This window comes from Rhinoraja longicauda, chromosome 28, assembly GCF_053455715.1.
Source record: "Rhinoraja longicauda isolate Sanriku21f chromosome 28, sRhiLon1.1, whole genome shotgun sequence".
Taxonomy (NCBI): Eukaryota; Metazoa; Chordata; class Chondrichthyes; order Rajiformes; family Arhynchobatidae; genus Rhinoraja; species Rhinoraja longicauda.
Window position 1 is genome coordinate 30378832 of NC_135980.1, and position 13540 is coordinate 30392371.

Below are 13540 nucleotides of genomic sequence, written 5' to 3' on the forward strand. Positions count from 1 at the left end.
TGTAAAGGTCCTGAGTAAACATTAAAGTAACGTTTAATGCTTAATGCACTTTCTGGTCTCTTTCTTAGAAACCCTACTGACCAAAAATCAGCCTTGGTCTATTCAACAACTTTGCATTTAAAGATCACCAGAATAGAGGATTGCAAAAAATCACCTTTTTAGCAAAAAAATCATTTAATTTCTTAAATTCTGAGTTTATGCCTCGGCTGGACCCCTTCAGCAGAGAAAATATTCAAGCACTTGAAAAGATATTCCACCATATTTAGGCCCCCTCTTAAGTCTTTAGTATTGGAATGTATTATAGAGGAAATTCATTTGACCTGCTGAATTGCTGAAATTACTCATGCAATTGCCCAGCAGATAGATTCCTTGACACGGCAGGAGTATTCTTGTTTAAAAAAAAAAGAAATTCAGTGGTGCAAAATAAAAGCATCAGATTTAGATGCATGGAAGAACTTCAATTTGTGGTAGGGAACAGCAAAACAGTGGACAAGGTGGACTACATCTCCCGTCAGCCCATCGGTCTCCCGCGGGGCAGGCTGGGAGTTGGAGTTCTGTTTGCCTCCGCTCTCGCGTTGCTTTGTTATAGGGGACTACAGCTCCCAGGAGGCTTCGCGCCCGCACCAATGACGCGCGGTCACCTGCTGCAACGGACGTGTCGTCACTCCCGCTCAACCGAACTTGGTGGCGGAAGTCCCGGTTCTCGCGGTCGGCGAATGGGCGGGCTCGGCGGCCGGCGGCCTGGCCAATGGGAGAGGCAAGGAGGCGGGACCGGGGGCAGCCAGCAGGGTTGTGTGTGAGTGCGGGAGGCGCAGAGTGATGCGGAGCTGGAGACCATGGTGAGTGCGGGGGGCGGCCCGAGGGGGAGGGGGAGTGAGGGAGGGGGAGAGGGAGAACCCCGGGGCGCGGGCCGGGCCGGGCCGCGGAGGGGGAGGGCGAGGGGAGAAGATGGTGGTGGGGGAGGGGTATGTTGGGGTGAGAGGGTGGGGCAGGAGGGGGTGATGGATGAGGGGGGGATTGGATGAGGGGGGGTGTGGGGAGGGAGGGGGGGGAGAATGTAGGGGGGAATATGGAGGGGGTGGGTGTAGGGGGATGTGGGGGAGGGGGGTGGGGGAATGTGGGGGAGGGGGAATGTGGGGGAGGGGGGTGGGGGAATGTGGGGGAGGGGGGTTGGGGGGAGGGGAGTGGGTGTGGGAGGAGGGGGATGTGGGGGAGGGGGGTTGGGGGGAGGGGAGTGGGTGTGGGAGGAGGGGGATGTGGGGGAGGGGGGTTGGGGGGAGTGGGTGTGGGAGGAGGGGGATGTGGGGGAGGGGGGGGAGGGGGGTGGGTGTGGGAGGAGGGGAATGTGGGGGTGGGGGAATGTGGGGGAGGGGGGGTTGGGTGTGGGGGGTGGGTGTGGGAGGAGGGGGGTTGGGTGTAGGGGGAGGGGGGTGGGTGTGGGGGGAGGGGGAATGTGGGGGTAGGGGGATGTGGGGGAGGGGGTGGGTGTGGGGGGAGGGGGAATGTGGGGGAGGGGGTTGGGTGTGGGGGGTGGGTGTGGGAGGAGGGGGGTTGGGTGTAGGGGAGGGGGGGGAATGTGGGGGTGGGTGTGTGGGGAGGGGGGTTGGGTGTGGGGGGAGGGGATGTGGGGGGAGGGTGGGTGTGTGGGGGGAGGGGTATGTTGAGGTGAGAGGGTGGGGCAGGAGGGGGATGGATGTGGAGGGGATTGGATGAGGGGTGGGTGTCGGGGGTGGGTAAGTGGGGAGGGGGTTGAATATGGGGGGGAGGGGTGGGTGTGGGGAGAGAGGGGAGAACGTGGGGAAGGTGATGTGTGACGCTCGGGGTGGATATGGCGTGGGGAGGGTTGGATATGGGGAGGGCGGTGTGTGTGTTTGGGGGAGGGAGGGGTGGATATAGGGCGGGGAGGGGAATGTAGGGGTTGATATGGGGAGGGGTTGATATGGGGAGGGGTTTATATAGTAGGGAGGGTGGTTGATGAGATGGGAGGGTGGATATGGGGAGGGGAGGGTGGTTCGGTGATGGTGTGAGGGGGAAGGAAGAGTGGCGTGGCAGGATGGGGGTGGGAGGGGAGGGGTGGGAATATGGCGTGAGTGAATTGGCACGATGTGGGGCTGGGGACGTTTGCCATCGAGGCAAGAGGTGAGGCTGGAGTGTGGTTGGTTGGGGTGGGGTGTTTGGTCAGGGGTGCTAATGTGCATGGGGGGAGGGGTGAGATGGATGGAAGGAAGAGTGGGGAGGGGTGAATGTGGGGTTGGGAGGGGTAGTTGTCAAAGGGGGGGTAAGGGTGGGGCTGGAGTGTGTCGATTGGGGTGTGATGAATTGATGGATGAAAGGAAGAGGGTTGAGGCAGGAGAGGTGGGGGAATGAGGGATGGGGGGAAGTTGGTCAAAGGATAGATTTGGGGAACGTGTAGATGAATAGTGGGTGTTGTTGGGTGGGGATGTGCTGGCGTTGGTGATTGGGTCGATATGGGGGCCGGAGACGTGTGCCATTGAGGTAGGTGCAGGGCTGGAGAGTGTAGATTGGTGCAAGGCATTCATTCAGGGTGCTCGTGTGGGTGGGAGAGGTGGAGGTGTGGGATGGATGGATGGAAGTGTAGTTTGGCAGGTGGGGTGGATAGTTGGTCAAGGGATGGAGGAATAGTGGGCATTGCTGGGTGGGAGTGTGGTGCGGGCGTAAGTTGGCATGACGTTTGTGGGGATGATTGACTCTGGCCTGGGGCTGGAGTGCGTAGATTGGGGTGGGGTGTTTGGTCAGGTTATTAATGTGGGTAGGAGGAGGTGGTTGGTATTAGATGGATGGAAGTAAGGAAGAGTGGTGAGGCAGGAGGAGGGGGGTGGCAGAATGAGGTATGGGAGGGGTAGTTAATCAAGGATTGTAAAGTGCAGACGATCAGTGGGTAGGTATGTGGTGTGAGTAAGTTGGCATGACTTCACTGGAAACATGCCGTTGAGGCAAGGCTGGGGCTGGAGTATGTAGATTGGGAGTGAATGGTTGGGCAGGTGGGTGAAGAACAAAGTGTGTGTGGGCAAGTGTGCTGTAAGTGTGAGTCAGCGAGGGAAACAGGCGAGGAGGATCAAAGAGAGTGAGAGGGCTGGGGATACAAGATATAAATGTGGGCAGGTGGGTGGGCAGAATCTTTGGTATAGAAGATGTCTTATAATGTGACAGATGTGTATCTGTCAGTGTTGTATAGCAGTGCAAATATATTGGGGAGACAGTAGACAAGTTTTGTAGCCGTCCAGTAAACAAAGGAAATCTTCCAAATGTGCAACAGTTGAATCCAATTTGAAAGCCTCATGGAAAATGTGAAGAAAATACTTTCCAATGTTGCAAATCATACGGGTCTTTGTTTTCATCGGGGCGGGCAGCTTAGGTTTACCAGGTTAATTCCCGGAATGGCGGGACTGTCATATGTTGAAAGACTGGAGCGGCTAGGCTTGTATACACTGGAATTTAGAAGGATGAGAGGGGATCTTATCGAAACGTATAAGATTATTAAGGGGTTGGACACGTTAGAGGCAGGAAACATGTTCCCAATGTTGGGGGAGTCCAGAACCAGGGGCCATAGTTTAAGAATAAGGGGTAGGCCATTTTGAACGGAGATGAGGAAAAACGTTTTCAGTCAGAGAGTTGTAAATCTGTGGAATTCACTGCCTCAGAAGGCAGTGGAGTCCAATTCTCTGAATGCATTCAAGAGAGAGCTAGATAGAGCTCTTAAGGATAGCGGAGTCAGGGGGTATGGGGAGAAGGCAGGAACGGGGTACTGATTGAGAATGATCAGCCATGATCACATTGAATGGTGGTGCTGGCTAGAAGGGCCGAATGGCCTACTCCTGCACCTATTGTCTATTGAAATGGAGAGAATTGTCTCAGAAGACCTCGTAGCCTTGGAACAAACTCGTGTGCCTTCAGAACAGAGACAAGGAGGAATTTCTTTAGTCAGAGGGTGGTGAATCTGTGGAATTCATTGCCACAGACGGCTGTGGAGTCCAAGTCAGTGGATATTTTTTAAGGTGGAGATTGACAGATTCTTGATTAGTGCGGGTGTCAGGGGTTATGGGGAGAATGGGTTTGAGAGGGAGAGATAGAACTGTCATGATTGAATGGTGGAGTAGACTTGATGGGCCAAATGGCCTAGTTATGCTCCGAGAACTTATGAACATGAGAATTGTAGAAAATGACTTTCCACAATACAAACGACTGGAATGTCATGTGGCAAAGCTATTTTCATCAATACTATTCCAGTGTTGTACTGTAACAGACCTATCCTTTCAGTATTGTATCCTCATATTACACAGTAAAATATCTGTTACTGTCAGAACTGTACTCAGTATTACTTAGATATGGACGCACACACCTGTACAATACACCTGTATCATCAGTCTGCTTTACAGCTCTGTTGGAATGCCAGTAAATTGCATGATATTTAAGATTGAGTGCATTTATTCACAAAGTCAACTTGTTTACATCGGAGCAACCAAGCGCAGGCTCGGCGATCGCTTCGCTCAACACCTGCGCTCGGTCCGTGTTAATCAAACTGATCTCCCGGTGGCCCAGCACTTCAACCCCCCCTCCCATTCCCAGTCTGACCTTTCTGTTATGGGCCTACTCCAGTGCCACAGTGTGGCCCACCGGAAATTGGAGGAACAGCACCTCATATTTCGCCTGTGGTATGAACATTGACTTCTCCAACTTTAGATAGTTCCTCTGTCCCTCTCTTCCCCTCCTCCTTCCCAGATCTCCCTCTATCTTCCTGTCTCTACCTATATCCTTCCTTTGTCCCCCCCGACATCAGTCTGAAGTAGGGTCTCGACCCAAAACGTTGCCCATTCCTTCTCTCCTGAGATGCTGCCTGACCTGCTGAGTTACTCCAGCATTTTGTGAATAAATACCTTCGATTTGTACCAGCATCTGCAGTTATTTTCTTATACTTCAGGATTGAGTTCGGTCATTAACTTTCGGTTGATGGCATGTGAGCGCAGTGGTATCTAGTCGTATCCATTGGCACCACTGTTACTCCAGAAAACTCCTTACACTGCAAGACCCAAGAGTTCTTCTGCAGCATGTAGCGCAGAGGGAAAGAACACTGACCAGTTTGGAGTACACACTCTCAAGGGATTTGTGTCCAGCTCTGCCTTTAGAAATCCGGGCTCTGCCAGTTATCACTGCCCACTTGCTCCATAGCAGTATCTGTTTAGGAATCTCCCCCCGTCTCTGTTGTTAACAATCAGTGCTGTTTGCTACTGTCAAAGGAGATGTGAAAGGCCCATCTTGACCTAGGAACTGTTTTCAAATGGTATGTATCTGAAGATAAAATGTTACTCTTGCAATGTGCATTTCAGCAATTCTACAGATTTCTTGGAATTGTCTCTGCTCTTCAGTGGAAGTTGACACCATATGACTTTGAACAATGTCTTTTTGATTTTTCCCTTTAAATCGGGTTCAACTGTTAAACGTTTGGAAGGTTCTATTTTATAGACTTTCAACTCCTGGAGTGTTTTTTTTACGGTTTGGAATTTTATCTGCTGATAACTAGTACACATGCAAAAATTACACTGTTTATGTAAAGACATGATGACATATTTACATGATTTATTCAACATTTATTTTTGAGGTAAAGTACTGTCCAGCCTTGTTCTGGCTGAGGGTCAGAGGATTCCAGTCTAAATTTAACCTCTTGCCATCAGCTGCCCGGACCAGTGAATTGTCGAGCTTGATGAGTTGTTTAGAGGCTCCCCCACCTCCTTGCCAGCCATGATCTCGACTCTACCCACGGCTGCATTTTCACTCCTCTCACAGACACTTGGTTGAGGCCAGTGTGTGTTTCTTCTGACCTCTTCACCCATTGACACTTTGAATCTGGACCCCACTTCAAGTCGTCTTATTATCCCCCACTTCATTGCTCCCAGAGCTCTGATCATTCCTGATTATAATCATTGCCATTGGCAGCCTTGACATCAGGGAGAGTTATTTCCTCCAGCTCTCTGGCCTCCAAAAGCTTTGTTGGCCAATTTTCAGTCACCTCTGGTGACTCCGGGCAGTAATTTTTGTTTGATAAAGGTTTGAGACTATTTGCTTTGTTAAAGATCCTGTGTAATGAAAATTATTGCTATTGTCTTTGTTTTTCTCTGCTGATTCCTTTTCTCTCCTCTAATCCACAAATGAAGTTTCTCTCTCCCAACACGTGCAGCAAGCCTTTCAGTTCAGCTGAAAGCCCAGGGTCATTGCTCTTACCCAATTCCGTCTGCCCACCTTGGTACCATCGACTATCAGCGAACCAAGCTACTTAATCACGTTGGAAAACCTCTCCACCTCCTCAGGGGGAATCTTGACTTCCCAATAGATGCCTTTTCTCCTCTGAGTCCGTTTATTTGAGACTGACTATCCACCACAGTTCTAGTCATTTTTAATCTTCTGTCAAAACACTGGAAACCACTTGGCTATTCAACCTCATAGCCCCTCTATTGAAGGCATGAATGTAAGGCATTGATAGGAGATCCATTTCTTCAGCCTGTTTAATGTATAGAGGAAATGTGTAGGAAGGAACTGCAGATGCTGGGTTACACCTCCAGAGATGCTGCCTGACCTGCTGAGTTACTCCAGCATTTTGTGTCTATCTTTAATGTGGCTCTTCAACCATTTATTCCCCCACCTCTCCTCCAGGTTTTTGGGAATGCTGTTTCCTCCCATTGCCAGCTTGCTTTCAGCTGTGTTTCGGCTCCTTGTCTTAACTGGGTTATTGGCGTGTTATAATTTGGGAGCTCTCATTGAAGAATGGGTCTGATCGTTGTTTGTTTGTTTGTGTGTGTTTGGTTGCAGGCGGACTTCTTGAAAGGACTGCCAGTCTACAACGAGAGCAATTTCAGCCGGTTCCATGCAGATTCCGTTTGCAAAGCTTCGGTGAGTGCTTATCAAAAGCTGGCAAGGATCAGCCATACATCTTGGTTACTGTCAGTGCATGAACATCAGGGCAAACCTCGCTGAGGTAGGTTCCAGTGACACTGTGTCCCAGGCATGGAATTCAGAGCGAGCGGGTGGCGTACTAAGTTCAAGACTATGAGGAGGTGCATGATCCATATCCTGTGCAAATTCATCATACATCTGACAAGTGATGAAAATTAAACAAGCTGGGAAACAGACGGCTGAGGAGGTCAAGTCAATGGGTATTTTTCAGGCGGAGATTGACAGATTCTTGATTAGGAAGGGTGTCGGGGTTATGGGGAGAAGGCAGGAGAATGGTGCTGAGGGAAAAACAGATCAACCATGATTGAATGGGGTAGAAGACAGTGGGCGGAATGGCCTAATTCTGCTCCTATAACTTACGAACAATGAAACAATTGCCCTCGTCCTTCACGAGGATGTTGCCAGGACTAGAGGGTGTGAGTGACAGGGAGAAGTTGAGTAGACTAGGTTTCTATTCTCTGGAGAGCAGGAGGATGAGGGGAGATCTTGTAGAGGTGTATAAAATCATGAGAGGAATAGATCGGGTTGATGCACAGAGTCTTGCCCAAAGTAGGTGAATTGAGGACCAGAGGACATAGGTTTAAAGTGAAGGGGAAAAGATTTAATAGAAATCTAAGGGGTAATTTTTTCACACACGGGGTGGTGGGTGTATGGAATGAGATGAGGAAAAACTTTTTCAGTCAGAGAGTTGTGAATCGGTGGAATTCTCTGCCTCAGAAGGCAGTGGAGGCCAATTCTCTGAATGCATTCAAGAGAGAGCTAGATAGAGCTCTTAAGGATAGCGGAGTCAGGGGGTATGGGGAGAAGGCAGGAACGGGGTACTGATTGAGAATGATCAGCCATGATCACATTGAATGGCGGTGCTGGCTCGAAGGGCCGAATGGCCTATGTTGTTCTTCGTGGTCCGGTACCTGTTGTATCTTTGTTGTGACTCTGGAAGGACCACGAGTACACATGTTTAAGATGTTATCATGGTGGAGCTTAACTCCAGGCTGTTTATTCCAAGGCCGCCTGGATCCAGAGTGACCGCCTAATCACACCCATCACTTATATACACAGGCATACAAAGTAGTCCTTGGATACACAAAGTAGTCCCAGCAATATCACAACATCCCCCTTGTCTTATATAAAATTGTTTTCTTTACCATTGGAGGGCTAAAATATATTTAACAAACAAAACCAAAAACACCATTGCTTTTTGCAAACAAAACCAATAACACAATTAAACACAATTGCTTTTTTTTCGCCATCATGGTGGTCACTCCTCTGCGGTAGTTCACTCAACGCCGGGTGGTCACTCGCTCCTGGTGGTCACTCACTCCGGGTGGTCACTCACTCCGGGTGGTCACTCGCTCCGGGTGGTCACTCGCTCCGGGTGGTCACTCACTCCGGGTGGTCACTCGCTCCGGGTGGTCACTCACTCCGGGTGGTCACTCACTCCGGGTGGTCACTCACGCCGGGTGGTCACTCGCTCCGGGTGGTCACTCATCTCCGGGTGGTCACTCATCTCCGGGTGGTCACTCATCTCCGGGTGGTCACTCATCTCCGGGTGGTCACTCGCTCCGGGTGGTCACTCATCTCCGGGTGGTCACTCATCTCCGGGTGGTCACTCATCTCCGGGTGGTCACTCATCTCCGGGTGGTCACTCATCTCCGGGTGGTCACTCATCTCCGGGTCACTCCACAGATATATACATATATATACAAAAGCATCAAATATAATACATTAAGCTTTCAGTACACAGATCACTACACAGATCATTAAACACAAAATATTCATTTTGTTCCATATCTTCCCCTCAAGAAGACGTGCTGTGTAGATCAAACATAGTGTAGGCTCTAGATGCTCCTACTCCTGCACCTATTGTCTATTGTGCCAGAGGAGGTAGTTGAGGCTGGAACTAAACGCTTAAGAAACAGATTTCTTGGAGTGGATAAGACAGGTTTAGAGCTCAGACTCTCTAGTCCTGGCAACATCCTTGTGGGTCTTCTCTGTACACTTTCCAGCTTGACAACATCTTTCCTATAACATGGTGCTCCGAACTGAACATGACACTGAATTTATGTTGCTATTTGTCTCCATGTCTCCCTCTGATAGAGATGTCCCATCCAAAGCCTTTGTCATTTTTCATTAATTCTCGGCATCACCCATCAATCATTTTTCTCCCCACCTTTCTTGATCCTTGTAATGTCAATTTTGGTCCGTCGCTGCAGAATCTTACTTTACACCTCCTTCACTGTCCGTCTCACTTTTGCTGTTTCTGTAGACCGCTATTACAAGTAGTGTAAGAAAATAACTGCAGATGCTTGTTTAAATCGAAGGTATCACAAAATGCTGGAGTAACTCAGCAGGTCAGGCAGCATCTCAGGAGAGAAGGAATGGGTGACGTTTCGGGTCGAGACCCTTCATCACTCCAGCATTTTGTGATACCATTACAAGTAGGGTTGCCAACTTCCTCACTCCCAAATACGGGACAAAGTGACGTCACCGCCCAGCGCCCCACGTGACCTCACCCAGCCAGCGGCCACATGCTCCCGTTCTACCAATGGAGCCTTCCTGGCCCGGGCGGCCACCATTGTTGGAGCGGGAGCACGTGGCCGCTGGCTGGGTGAGGTCACGTGGGGCGCGGGGCGGTGACGTCACCCTTTGTCCCGTATTTGGGAGTGAGGAAGTTGGCAACCCTACTAACACGGGATAAGGGCGGTCCCGTACGGGATAAACTAATTTAGCCCAATATACGGGATGTCCCAGCTAATACGGGACAGTTGGCGACCCTAGTTACAAGCCACCTGGGAGATATAAACAGCTAAATGCAATTTTCAAACCAAAGGCAGTAGGATTTGGGGAGAACGTTTCAAAATGTGTTGCCTTCAGCAGCTGATACACCATGTGTTGAAACTAACATATGATGGGCGTTTGTCGGCACTGGGCCTGCACTCGCTGGAGTTCAGAAGAATGAGAGGGGACCTCATTGAAACTTACAGAATACTGAAAGACCTGGATAGAGTGGATGTGGAGAGGATGTTTCCACTAGTGGGAGAATCTAGGACCAGAGGGCACAGCCTCAGAATTGTAGGACATTCTTTTAGGAAGGAGATGAGGAGGAATTCCTTCGCTCAGAGGGTGGTGCATCTGTGGAATTCTTTGCCACAGACGGCTGTGGAGGCCAAGTCAGTGGGTATTTTTTAGGCAGAGATAGATAGATTCTTGATTAGTGCGGGTGTCAGAGGTTATGGGGAGAAGGCAGGAGAATGGGGTTAGGAGGGAGAGATAGATCAGCCATGATTGATTGGCGGAGTAGACTTGATGGGCCGAATGGCCTAATTCTGCTCCTATTGCTTCTGATAACCCGCCTATGTAAGGTGAGACTGCTTTTGTTGTGTTTCTGTGTCGGAGGTGCAGGAGCAACAACGGTTTGTAAGGTTACACATTCGGAAGTGGACTCGGTGTCACATCAAGCTAACACAATCAGTCGAGGGGATAGAGGTCGATTAGAGCAACTTGTCATGGAAATGAACTAGCCATGGAGGGAGTACAAGAAACGCTGAATCTTAAAATCTTTTGCAGAATAGAAGACCGTCTGTATACCTCCCAACACGAGAGTACCCGTCGGAACAGAGTGAGTACTGGCCTTTTTCATTCAGGGGCAGCGGTGAGGAATGCAACATCTCTGGGGGAATGTAGTCTGTGCTCCCCCCCCCCCCCATGGTAATGGGGCAAGAGAGTGGATCTTTTTTTTAAAATGGTGCAGGAGGAGACCATTTGGCCCTTGGAGCCAGCACCGCCATTCATTGTGATCATGGCCGATCATCCACAATCAGTAACCCATGCCTGCCTTCTCCCCATATCCCTTGATTCCGCTAGCCCCTAGAGCTCTATCTAACTCTCTTTTAAATTCATCCAGTGAATTGGATGAATTTAAGGATAGCGGAGTCAGGGGGTATGGGGAGAAGGCAGGAACGGAGTACTGATTGAGGATGTATACACTGGAATTTAGAAGGATGAGAGGAGATCTTATCGAAACGTATAAGATTATTAAAGGGTTGGACACGTTAGAGGCAGGAAACATGTTCCCAATGTTGGGGGAGTCCAGAACAAGGGGCCACAGTTTAAGAATAAGGGGTAGGCCATTTAGAACTGAGATGAGGAAAAACCTTTTTCAGTCAGAGAGTTGTGAATCTGTGGAATTCTCTGCCTCAGAAGGCAGTGGAGGCCAATTCTCTGAATGCATTCAAGAGAGAGCTAGATAGAGCTCTTAAGGATAGCGGAGTCAGGGGGTATGGGGAGAAGGCAGGAATGGGGTACTGATTGAGAATGATCAGCCATGATCACATTGAATGGCGGTGCAGGCTCGAAGGGCCGAATGGCCTCCTCCTGCACCTATTGTCTATTGATCAGCCATGATCACATTGAATGGCGGTGCTGGCTCGAAGGGCACCTATCGCCTATTGTCTAATTGGCCTACACTGCCTTGTGTGGCAGAGAATTCCCAAAAATTCACAACTCTCTGGGTGAAAAAGTTTTCTCTCGCTTCAGTTTTAAAGGATCTCTATGATGTCCCCAGATGTTGAGATGGGAGATGTGTTATCCACAGGTCCCTTTATTTCCCACCCCTGCTCCTGGTCATCTCCCACTCGCACACGGTTCCTGTCTGTGTTTCCAGATTTCTCCTCCTCCTCCTCCTCCTCCTCGTGGAGCCCAGTGGGAATGTGCACTGTGTAGATGGTGTTCACGACCTCCATCTGTTACTTTAGTCCCCAAATTAAATTGCAGCTCACTGCTGGGAGACTTGGCCTTAGTTTTTATAATCCAAGTGGATTTAAACCTGACATCAGAGCTGAAAGCCCCAAGCTGTAGTTTTTGTTTTACAGTAATAGCTGGTGTTATTGTATTAAATTGTTTGTGGGCCACTTCCCCTTAAGTCTAAAGATAGACACAAAGTGCTGGAGTAACTCAACAGGTCAGACAGCATCTCTGGAGAAAAAGGATGGGCGATGTTTCTGGTCAGGACCCTTCTTCAGTCTGACAAAGGGTTCCAACCCGAAATGTCACCCACTCTCTTTCTCCAGAGATGCTGCCTGACCTGCTGAGTTGCTCCAGTGCCTCGTGTCTATGGTTCCATGTTTCTACTCCTTCCTCTGAATTCTCCTCTTTTTCCTCTTCAACAGTCATTGTGACAGAAAAGACCAACATTTTGCTTCGATATCTCCATCAGCAATGGGACAAAAAGGTGAATGGTCCTTCTGTACGATTTGTAGGGGTGTGGAAATGTGGTGGGGTAGTGGAATTATCCGTGGTAACATGTTTAGAGATACGATGTGTAGACGGGCTCTTCGGCGCACTGAGTCCGCGCCAACCAGCAATCATCCCGTACACTAGTTCCACCCCACACACCAGGGACAATTTACAGAAGCCAATCAACCCTCAAACCTGGACGTCTTTGGAATATGGGAGGAAACCGGAGCACTTGGGAGAAAACCCACGCAGATCACGGGGATAATGTACAAAATCCGTACAGACTGCACCCGTAGTCGGGATCGAACCCAGGTCTCCGGCGCTGTGAGGCAGCGACTCTACCTCTACACCACCGTGCCTCCCCCTGCTGTCTTGGCTTTTGGTTCAGGAGCATCTCCATGGGTGCCTTCCATTGAGTCATACACCACGGGAACAGGCCCTTCAGCCCAACTTGCCCTTGCTGACCAAGGTGTCTCGTCTATACTAGTCCCACCTGCCTGTGTTTTGTCCATATCTCCCTATATCTTTCCTTCCAATGTTCTTAAGTGATAGGAGCAGAATTGGGCCATTCGGCCCATCAAGTCTAATCCGCCATTCAATCATGGTTGATCTATCTCCACCCCCCCCCAACCCCATTCTCCTGCTTTCTCCCTGTAACCCCTGACATCCGTACTAATCAAGAATCTATACTTAGTGTAAGAAAATAACTGCAGATGCTGGTACAAATCGAAGGTATTTATTTCACAAAATGCTGGAGTAACTCAGCAGGTCAGGCAGTATCTCAGGAGAGAAGGGATGGGTGACGTTTCTGATCGAGACCCTTCTTCAGACTGAAGAAACGTCACCCATCCCTTCTTTGTGAAATAAGAATCTGTACTTTCTCAGCCTCCGCTTGACTTGGCCTCCACAGCCGAAACGGAGGGTGTGTGGAAATGTCAGCTGAATTGTTCTGTTTATTACTCAATCCTTGCAGAATGCAGCAAAGAAGCGAGAACAAGAACAAGTGGACATTGAAGGCGAGAGCTCGGCCCCACCTCGCAAGATCGCCCGCACGGGCAGCCAGGACATGATCGAAGATACCTAGTGGTCTGAACTGCAAGTGCTTCCCTTTTCATCATGTAATGTCCCACCGTCTCTCCACCATGCAGCCCTTCATTTGTATATCATAGGAGCACCTTTATTTATTTACATATAATTTATGGCCCTGGGGGGGGGGGAAGGGGGAAGAGGGAGCAGGGAGGCAGGTGGGGTGGATCTCAAGCAGAACAAATGGAAGCCCGCTGCAGATCCAGAGGGTATCAGTGATCAAATAAGTGCTCCTTTTTTTACTGGGGGCGGG

The 13540-nt window shown here is 49.7% G+C and overlaps 1 protein-coding gene across 1 annotated transcript; it reads left to right on the plus strand.

Annotated features, from left to right (window-relative positions):
- Positions 1–764: 764 nt before the first annotated feature.
- Positions 765–13487, plus strand: LOC144607117 (DET1- and DDB1-associated protein 1). Its single transcript, XM_078423730.1, has 5 exons — positions 765–839; positions 6823–6903; positions 10534–10585; positions 12135–12196; positions 13175–13487. Exons 1-5 carry the CDS (start codon positions 837–839, stop codon positions 13283–13285), a joined length of 309 nt encoding a protein of 102 aa, XP_078279856.1. The 5' UTR covers positions 765–836; the 3' UTR covers positions 13286–13487.
- The last annotated feature ends 53 nt before the right edge of the window (positions 13488–13540 follow it).